We start from the raw sequence: 10,256 nt of genomic DNA, 5'->3' as shown, positions 1-10,256 counted from the left end.
TTTTTTTTTATAAGTTTTTTGGGGGGGGGGGTGTTGATTTGGACGTTTTAACGAAAAATGTTTGCTGAAAATTTACTTTTAAATTTATTTGCTATCCAAGATGTAGGCCTAGATGAGTTTGTTTCTTAAAACAACATTTTAGTGCCACAAAAAAAAAAGAAAACTATTTCGAGATTAAAGTCAAAATATTTTGAATATAAAGCCAAAATTATGAGAATAACGTCATAGCAATATGAGATTAAAGTTGTAATATTTTGAGAATAAAGTAGAAAATTTCCACCTATTCTGCAAAAAAAAAAAACATCGGTACCTCAAACCTTATGTCAAAACAGTAATAAAATGTTGAAATGTTGAAATAGACTCCAACTTGGTTAACTGACTGATTTATGAGAATAATAAAAAAAAATGTTGGCAAAGTTATACCATTGCTCCTTTTGTGTGTATTTTAAATTCATCCCAGCTCCCTTTCATCTATCCTAGAAGAAAGCCACTGAGGCCCAGTGGCAAACCCACCTAATATAGCCAAATAAAAGAGAATAACCTTAATAATTTACTTTTATTTTACAACCTTTTCTTGATATCCAGAGCTGTTCTTGCCAGCGCTGCAGTGTTGGGCAGCATTGCTGTCATCGTTATCACTTTGATCACTTCGCTTGATTGGTGAATGTCCCTGAAGCAAAGCTAAATATAATTAAATAATAATTATCTTTAATATTTAGGAAAAAATCTTTGGCCAGGTAAATGTCAAGTATTTTTTAATATTGCATCAAAAATTATAGGTCATAATGAGGTTATACAACGATGATTGACATTTCAGCGCTTCATGAACAGACAGCGACTTAAGTACCATTTAAGAGCATTCGTGTTTTAATTTGAACCATTGCATCTGGCCAAAATATGAGTCTATAATCCATAATAACGCTTCCTCCGGTGAAAAAGTCCATCCTCTGTTGTCCTCTCACATAAAAATCCACCCACATATTTGTTTTGAAATGTTTGGACTGTTTTCGCTTGTAAATGGTACTTGATCGATGCATTTTACTCTCCTGATTCAGACAAGAAGACTTTTTCACTGCAGAAAGCAATACTATGGATAGAGGACTCTTAGGCGGAAGCGGTTTAAAGTTAAAAATGTCTTGATGATGGATTTGTTCATTACAAACATGCAGCTTTTCGCTTCACAAGACATTAATTGATGAACTGCAGTGGTGTGGATTACTTGTGGATTATTGTACTGTTTTTATCAGCTGTTTGGACTCTCATTCTGACGGCACCCATTCACTGCAAAGCATCTACTGGTGAGCAAGTGATATAATGCTAATTTTCTCCAAATCTGTTCCGATGAAGAAACAAACTCATCTACATCTTGAATGGCCTGAGGATGAGTACATTTTCAGCAAATTTTTGTTTTGGGTGAACTCTACCTTTAATAAGTGAATTAAAAATAATAATAAAATTAATTAATTTTAAAAATCTATATTACAATTTACATTTTGCACTTTGTATAAAAATGTGATTTCTTAATTCTCTGCCAATTTGAACACATTTTGGGTGTCTTACATAGTGCCTGGTTCATCAGTTAGCGCTCCCTTTGAGTCATGGTGAGCCTGCAGATCATCCAGTACTTCTCCGAGCTCTTTAATAGTACGGAAGGTCTCTTTAGGGTCCTGTATAGTGAAGGCTGAACACTCCTCCTGCTGCCCAAGATACACCGACATACCGGCACAGGCATCTGTAGACACAGACAAATAAACCAACACTTTTTAATGAATACAATTTGTTTATCAAGACAATGTGGAAATGCAAATAGTCATGTATTTTTTAGACAAATGCAAACAATTTTTTTTATATATTTTATAAATATATTATGTATATATATATATTATGCTTTTTTAATGGTCAAGCTTGACCAAATAATAAAAGGAAAAGAGTCATCAAATGAAATCATGGGACATTAAAAGCATGAAGTTGGTTAAAAAAAAAAAAAAGCATGACGTTGGTTGAGAGAATAAACAGTGTGCTGAAATCTACGATATGTTTTGATTTGTTTAACATTTTTGCTCATTTTGCCATTGCCATACTTACATTTGTGTTGTTTTACAGTTCACATGACTATACAGCTATGTAAAAAATTGGAAAATAGTAGTAATAAAAATGACTCCATAATACAAAAGTGTGTTTAAACAGTTGACTGTTTCTGAGTGAAACTGAATATTAAGCAGGAAATATCCTGGATCGACTGAAATGATTTGACATTAGCTATTATTTCATAGGTCTTTGTTACATCAATAGACAAGAAACATTTTTTCAGTAGTGGAGAAAGTACATTTTGATAAAATATTATGAAAACATACACTGATGAATCACAAACATGTGTATTAAGAAAGTACATTTGGCCAGTTTTGATTTTATACTGTTGTAGGCTATACACACCCTCCATCTTCTGTAGTCTGGAGCGGTTGGAGGAGAAGAAGGAGAAGATTCGTTCTGTTTCTCTGTCACAGTCGATGTCCAGTTGAATATTAGCCAACACTGTCCTAAAAGAAAAAGTCAGACATCAAAAACAAGAACGTGTACAACATTTGATAAAGCGATAAAATGTATTAATAAGATGTCTTACGCAGTGCAGGGTTTGCAGCCAGGGGTGCTCTCATTGGGTTCCTTACAGCATAACCAGGATCCACCCACGTAAGCGGACGGGTGAAACGTGCTGAGCCGTCCCGGGTTACAGCGGCTGACCTGACTCAGTACCTCGATCCAGCTGTTGGTCTCCACGCAGTTCCCCGCCTGCACGTACAGAGGCTTCTCTGACTGGATTACCTGAAACATCTGCAAAACAAATAGTGGTAAAGGAACATGCTACATATACGTTACGAGTCAAAAGTTTGGAATAATTGCATTTTTTATTGTTTTTAAAAAAAGTCACCAGGGTTGAATTTATTTGATTTAGTTTGCAGACACTTTTATCCAAAACAACATTCAAAATTTTACATTTAATTTATATGTTGGTCCCCTGGGAATCAAACTCATGACCTCTGCATTGCTAGCACCATGCTATACCAGGAACACAGAAACACAAAAACTCACAAATACGACTGAGCTACTCACGTTTTTGCGGTTAAAGGCACTTTCTTCCAGTTTCTCGACACTGAGGATGTTTTTCACAGGAATGACACAAAGTGCTTCTTTCCCTGTACACAAATACAAATATACATTTATCTATGCCATTTAAATAGAAAATTAAATGAATAAAATCACACTTTGCCAGATTTAGCACTTGTGTAAGGACACTGATGAATAATATGCATTATTAATACAAATGCAAAAAATTTAAATACAGAGCCCAGAACGGTGGGACTGTTTGTGTCTGTTTTTGCATACACACATCAACAAAACATCTGGGGACTGCGGTTCAGACTGACACTAAAAAATCACATGATATTCTGTAATGACCAGTGACTCTGTCTAGTCGAGCCAAGCCCGTGGAGCTGATAGCACACCAACTTGCTGCGCCAGTACAAACACACAGCCGTTTCTCAAGCACATTCTACACATTTGATAAATTCCTATTTTCATCTCCTCTGATGATGTTCAACATTTTGACCACAGAACAGCCAAAGTACACAGATGCTTGAGAACTAGAGCCACACACCCCACGTCAGCCCATCTCTTTTTAATTAATCTTGCAAAAGAGAAGGTCCGCACACATCCAAAAACGTATTTTAAATGCTAAATTTAAATTTAAATGTTTTAGTTTTGAAGTGTTGTTGTATGCATTTGTCATTTTTATTTAATTTCTTTTATTTTCTTAAATGTGTGTGTATATATATATATAGTATTTATAGAGTTTATAGAGTTTTAGCTTTTAGTTTTAATTACTTTTTCTTATTTGTAAGTCGCTTTGGATAAAAGCGTCTGCTAAATGACTAAAAGTAAAAGTAAAGTAAAAGTATTAATCTTGTATTTCAAAATTGAAATTGAACTGACATTGACTGACTTCAGTTGAATACTGACAATATTGCCTTCTGTAGAGCTGCTTATCTGAAATGTACTTGTTTAATAACTGAAGAGCATTGCAACATTGACAGTTATTGAACTGCATTGAAACAAATACAGACAATATTATCTTCTGTAGAGCTGCTTTACAGCTGAAATTGAATTTGTTTCTTAATCAGTTAATTATAAAATATTAACACTGTTACTTTCCTGGTTATCAGTGTGAAGCTGATTTAAATTTGTATTGTATAAAGCGTTATATACAGGGCTCGTACACATTTTTACCAATACATTTCCATGACTTTTGAGACCATATTTATGACCTAATGTTCCATTATTTAACAAGTCTACATGTAAAATAAGAATAAAAATCTGTTCAAATTTATCATAGCATATGTTATCTAAAATTAATGACTATTAATGCTACTTATTTGCTTTCGATTTGTGATGACTGTGCCAGACGTTACTCCACGTAGAGAACATATCACATCACTGAATATTATTAGTTATTTAACCAATATTATCAACTTAACTCAGGGCCTGAATTTCATTTAGGAAACCTTTTAGGTCTAACAGTAGTATTCAGGTACAGAAATATACAGAAATTGAATAAACTGTAAATTAAAAACAGATTAATCTTTAAAATTGTATTTAATTATTTAGTCAAGAGCAGTGATCTTTTTTTGTCTTTTGTTGTTTGATTAACATTAATTAATGACTATTAATGCTACTTATTTGCTTTCGATTTGTGATGACTGTGCCAGACGTTACTCCACGTAGAGAACATATCACATCACTGAATATTATTAGTTATTTAACCAATATTATCAACTTAACTCAGGGCCTGAATTTCATTTAGGAAACCTTTTAGGTCTAACAGTAGTATTCAGGTAAAGAAAAAAACAGAAATTGAATAAACTGTAAATTAAAAACATATTAATCCTTAAAATTAAAGTTACAAAAGTGATTTCTTTTTTTTTTTTTTTTGCCTTTCATGTTTGATTAACATTAATGACAGACACCCGAAGCTTTATTAGGCTGCTGTCCCTTTAAGACGGACTGCATGGATTCAATATACTGATACACAATGATTTACTTTCTAAACAACTGCTTACATTCACTTAACACAAAACCGACTGTTTATGAGGATACTCGCCAGGACAGGCATATTGACAATTTTGTGTGTATTTGGCCGCTTAAGCACAATAAGCTGCGAAAAATAACTCAATTTGGTACTCGTGAGGTGTTTGAGGCGGCTTTATGTGTAAACCGTCTCTGGAGAGCGAGACTACCAAATGGTTTAAGATGTGCAAATGATACAGTTTTGTGACAATGCAACAGTGCAGTCACAATGCAACAGTGACCCAATTAGGGAAGTGAAAGAGACAACTGTCCCGAAATGCGAGCGAAAATCTCGTAGTGCAGGTGAGATGAGCTGATGTAAAGCCGTTTTGAGAGAGTGAGAGAGAAGACTGAATCACTCAATGCTTGTTTTCACATGCCTGATTTGATCTGATATTCTGTGCGCACTTATTTACATCTAACTACATACTATATTAAATAAATGTTTGCAGGAATGTACACAAAACCTGCAGGGATGAGTAAAACTATGCGCACCAAATGACTGCCATAGATCAGCTGATTCAGGGTATCTTTGTCTTTTAGAATTTTGATTTTCTTTTCAATGAGATTTCTAATCCTTAAAAGGGTCAGGTTGAGCTTAGCCAGTGAAAAACACAGAGTACCTTCATAATATCCTCAACCGCCCCAGATCTGATATCTGAAGGACAGTTACAAATGAAAGGTGCACATCTACAGAGGACAGTCCATCATTTAGTCCAGATGCTCAGCGGTCATGTGTCTAGAAGATGACCCTCCATTGATCAAATAAGAGGAAATGAAACTTATGAGTTATTATCTTCTCTCCCTCTTTTAACTGTGATGTGAGCACATTTGGTCAAAAGGCCAGTCTACTAAAAATGCAACCTATACTCCCTGATCCTGAGGTGAAATTCAAGCTCATGCTTCAGGAATAAAGTTCAGAATATTCCTGCATCAAAATGGTGAATAACACAGTGGCTCCTAACTGATTTTTACTATATGAAGTCAGTTCTCCTCAAGTTGACACAGCTAGTGTCCTAGCAAAGTAGGCAAAGATGTGGAGAATCACATCCACTGCCGTTTGTTACAATCCATAGGAAAGAACAATCAAAAGTGAGATCTCTTTAACATCTCAAATATTTCTCTTAGACAGAAATGAGGTTACTTTAAGATCGAATGGAGATTTTTGCTTGAGTCACCTGCTTCTCAAACTTGTCTCCTGAGACAAAAACTCGAACAATCTCACAATGGTCTCCGTCAAGGGCTCAGTCCATTGATCTGGATATTTAATTTCATCCAGGAAAGCCCATTTGCAGAGGGATTCCTTCTCTCTCATCTCTCTCCCTCTCTTTCTTTTTTTCATTCAGCAGTGTTTAGCTCCTTAGTGTTGTTTTCAGAGGGGAGAATAGGCTGGTCTTCTCAAAGATGATAAAGGGAAAATGAAAAAGAGAAGGAAAAAGGGAGAAAATAAGAGTGTGTGAAATGGTTTGAGTCAGTCTCTGGCGGGTAGAGTGGCATCAGCAGGGTACCTGTCACTCAAGAATTGTGAGAAAGACTTCTTCTGAAAGCAGAAACCAGACAAAACTTTACTGTATAGTGTAGATGGCTCATCCCATAGGAAAGAAAAATCAAAAGTGAGATCTCTTTAACATCTCAAATATTTCTCTTAGACAGAAATGAGGTTACTTTAAGATCGAATGGAGATTTTTGCTTGAGTCACCTGCTTCTCAAACTTGTCTCCTGAGACAAAAACTCGAACAATCTCACAATGGTCTCCTTTAAAGCTTTAAAAGAGATCTCAACAACATCACACACTGTGCTCTGTGCACTGTGTTACAGTCCACAAAACTCTGTCTCTGAGTAAAACAAATATTACTCCCTTTATTGGTAAAATTAGGAGAATAGCTTGCTGTTACCAAAAATGAGCTAAGAAAAGTCATATATTTTAACCAGAAACAAAACTAATGTTCAAACATTATAATTCTTGCCATGTATGAACACAAACAAGAAACATGCTTTCTGCCAGAGTCACTCCCAGCACAAGTGTTTAAATTATATGATAAATTACAGTTACATAATAAAAACAATGTGGAAAATCTAAATGCACGGGGAAAAAACCTGCAGAACAAGATAATAATCAAAACAATTATGTTGTGTCAAAGTGACCCAGTTCAGCTTTCCTAACTCTGCTGGATACAGACACACCACATCTCAACTGATTAGTCAACATCCTCATATTAGAATGATTTCTGAAGGATCATGTGACACTGAAGACTGCAGTAATTGCTGCTGAAAATGTAGCCTATCCATGACAGGAATAAATTAAATTTGAAATAATATTCAAATACAAACCAGTTCTTTAAAACTGTAAAAATATTTCACAATATTACAGTTTTTACTGTATTTTTCATCAAATAAATCCAGCCTTGGTGAGCTTAAGAAACTTCTTTAAAAACATTAAAAAACCTTAATTATTCCAAACTTTTAACCAGTAGCATACTTTCCTTTCAGTAGTGTACATTTGTTCAGCTCTCCTGTAGGAAAGACAACAACAGTAATCCAGCTTTGCTTACAGCCCAGCAGGAAGCAAAAGAAGGGCAAGCCACCATGCTGGCTTCCTTTAAGATTATCACTCCAAAGGATGATTATTATTACAACAGCGGTAAACCTGTATAATGCACACCAAGATTTGCAATTGGTGACCTTGAAATTTACATTACACCTTGTGAATTGAGATGGCTCTTGTTTTATAGGACAGTTCACTTCAGGGATATGAGGGAATTATGTAGTTAGAATGCAATGAAACTGATTGCTGTAACAGCAGTGCTAGGACTGGGTGCTGCATACTGGAGTGCATTTAATTACATATTCTTTATCAGTTTGTTGGTGGCGGTACAAAATTAACCGACACTGTGGAAATTTCCTGTTCCATATGTCATGACTCATAAGTGTGATAGTATTAACAGAGGTATTTGTAATAGTGTCCTCATTCAAACCTCAAGAAAAAAAAATAAAAAATACCGAAACAGATGGGAAGTTTGATTCATGTCTGGAAATCATTTCTTTCAAATTGCCCATTTCTGTGAATCAGTTCATAACAATGATTCAGTGATTCATCATCACTCCACTCAAAAATTTGGAAATGTATAAAATTGAAAAAATTAATATTGTATCAAATTTACTGTACAGTCTAACCAAGGCTGCATTTATTTGATCAAAATACAGTCAAAATATTGTGAAATGTTATTACAATTTAAAATAACTACTTTTCATTTTCATATATCTTAAAATGTAATTTATTTCTGTGATGGCAAAGCTGAATTTTCTACAGCCATTACTCCAGTCTTTCATGCTGACTTGGTACTCAAGAAACATTTCTTATTATTATCAATGTTGAAAGCATTTGTGCTGCTTAATATTTCCGTGGAAACCGTGATACATTCTTTCAAGATTCTTTGATAAATAGAAAGTTCAAAAGAAGAGAATTTATTTGAAACAAATATTCTCTAACATTAGAAGTTTCTTTACTGTCACTTTTGGTCAATTCAATGTGTCCTTGCTGAATAAAAGTATTCATTTATTTTTTTTAAATCTTACCCACCCCAAACATTTTAACGGTAGTGTGTTTGTAGGTAAATATTGCTGTTCATTACAGTTTAAATATTTTAATAAATATATGAAAAACTATATGCCTCCTTGATTATTCTAATGCATCAATATATAAATTAAATAACCTTACTGTTATTATATAATTTTAAGAACTAAATCTACTGACAGCCTCGTCAATGCATAACACACAGCTTTTTCCAATTATTTTTGAGAAAATATTGTGTAAAATAATTAATTTCAGCAATTCATTTTACATCTCACTGGTTTTAACTAATTAATTAAATTGTATCACATCCATTATATCATGGATGTATATATTTTCGGCAATGTCCACTAATTTAAAACACAGCGTTACAAAATGGACAAACACATATTCCGTACTCATACACATTGCTAAATCCACAAAATCCACGGACATCAGTGAACACAAGTGCACACCCATGATATAAAGCCAACTGCATAAATCAAAAAGGGGAAACAGAACTTTTCACATCCAGAACTGGCTGACCACACTACATGTACAGGAGCTACACAAACAAGAATATGAAACTGAGGACAAGCTACAAGAATCCAGGGATACTTTTCGTGCTATTTCAATTCCATTATCATATTAAAAAACTGCCAGCAAAAACAACTGTCTGCACACCCACATTTTACAGCTGAACTGGATGACTGCTCACAAACAAAGTTCTTTGGATCATAGACCAAACTGGTCTGCAGGAGAACACATCAGAGCCGGGATCACTCACCTTTCTGCTTGTGATAGGACAGCTCTTGATTGGTCACTCGTAACCAGCGTTTCTTAAAGTTCTTCTTTCCTATTCGCTTTCTGCCCTGGGCCCGCTTATGTACCTCTCTGTTAAAAATCATATGTACACATCTAACTGTTAGGCTTCCTGGATGTAATGTGCCACACTGAACTGTAGTTATTTGAGCTACTCAAAGATGTAAAAGACTGGACTAATCAATTAATCAGACTAATTTGAGAACTGTGGTGTCATTCACTCACCCCTCCTTCAGCACAAATGAGTCCTCCACTCCACTGGACTCCTTACTTACATTAGAGGAGATCTCATCTAAGAACTAATTGGGAAAAGATGACAGAAGAAAAACGATATTTAAAAACGAAGCCCAAGTTTAAGACACAAAATGTTTTATAATAAATGTACACAGCACATGCACATTGAGAGCTGGGCAATGCCGGCATCTTCGTGACATCACACACAATACCGCAATGAGAAATGCTGTAAGTTCTTAGTCATGTACTTAGTGCTGGGCGGTATACCGGTTCATATCGAATACCGGTGTTTATTTTCGTTATGATATGAATTTTTAAAATACCGCAATACGCATGTCACTTAAACAACGTTCGGAACGCGACACTGCTTGAAAGAAGTCCCTTTTCACTGTTGCACTGTGGTGAGGGCACAGCTGTATGTGTTACTAAGCGTGAAAGTTCCGAAACTGAAGCTGTAGAACTAATAGAACGTGATGACACAGAAGAACTCATCCACAATATCCACATTGACCGCCACAAATATCCACCGCCC

At 35.0% G+C, this 10,256-nt stretch overlaps 1 protein-coding gene across 2 annotated transcripts in view; it reads right to left on the bottom strand.

The window, feature by feature from the left end:
• Nucleotides 1–10,256, bottom strand: part of LOC107710946 (ras GTPase-activating protein 2-like) — a 45,150-nt gene that overhangs the window by 2,837 nt on the left and 32,057 nt on the right. Inside the window, exons 18-24 of one of the 2 annotated variants that reach the window (XM_016515844.1) lie at nt 9,716–9,789; nt 9,456–9,562; nt 3,109–3,191; nt 2,621–2,829; nt 2,434–2,537; nt 1,561–1,732; nt 443–513 (exon numbers count right to left, since the gene is read on the bottom strand). In XM_016515844.1, coding sequence (XP_016371330.1) covers nt 477–513; nt 1,561–1,732; nt 2,434–2,537; nt 2,621–2,829; nt 3,109–3,191; nt 9,456–9,562; nt 9,716–9,789 — 786 coding nt within the window. In that variant the 3' untranslated portion in view covers nt 443–476. Of the gene's footprint in view, nt 1–442; nt 514–1,560; nt 1,733–2,433; nt 2,538–2,620; nt 2,830–3,108; nt 3,192–9,455; nt 9,563–9,715; nt 9,790–10,256 lie in introns of those variants that run through there. The other variant, XM_016515853.1, reaches the window with a different exon arrangement.

This window comes from Sinocyclocheilus rhinocerous, unplaced genomic scaffold (genome assembly GCF_001515625.1).
Source record: "Sinocyclocheilus rhinocerous isolate Xijiao unplaced genomic scaffold, SAMN03320098_v1.1 scaffold943, whole genome shotgun sequence".
Classification (NCBI taxonomy): domain Eukaryota; kingdom Metazoa; phylum Chordata; class Actinopteri; order Cypriniformes; family Cyprinidae; genus Sinocyclocheilus; species Sinocyclocheilus rhinocerous.
This window is presented reverse-complemented; position numbering and strand designations above follow the sequence as displayed.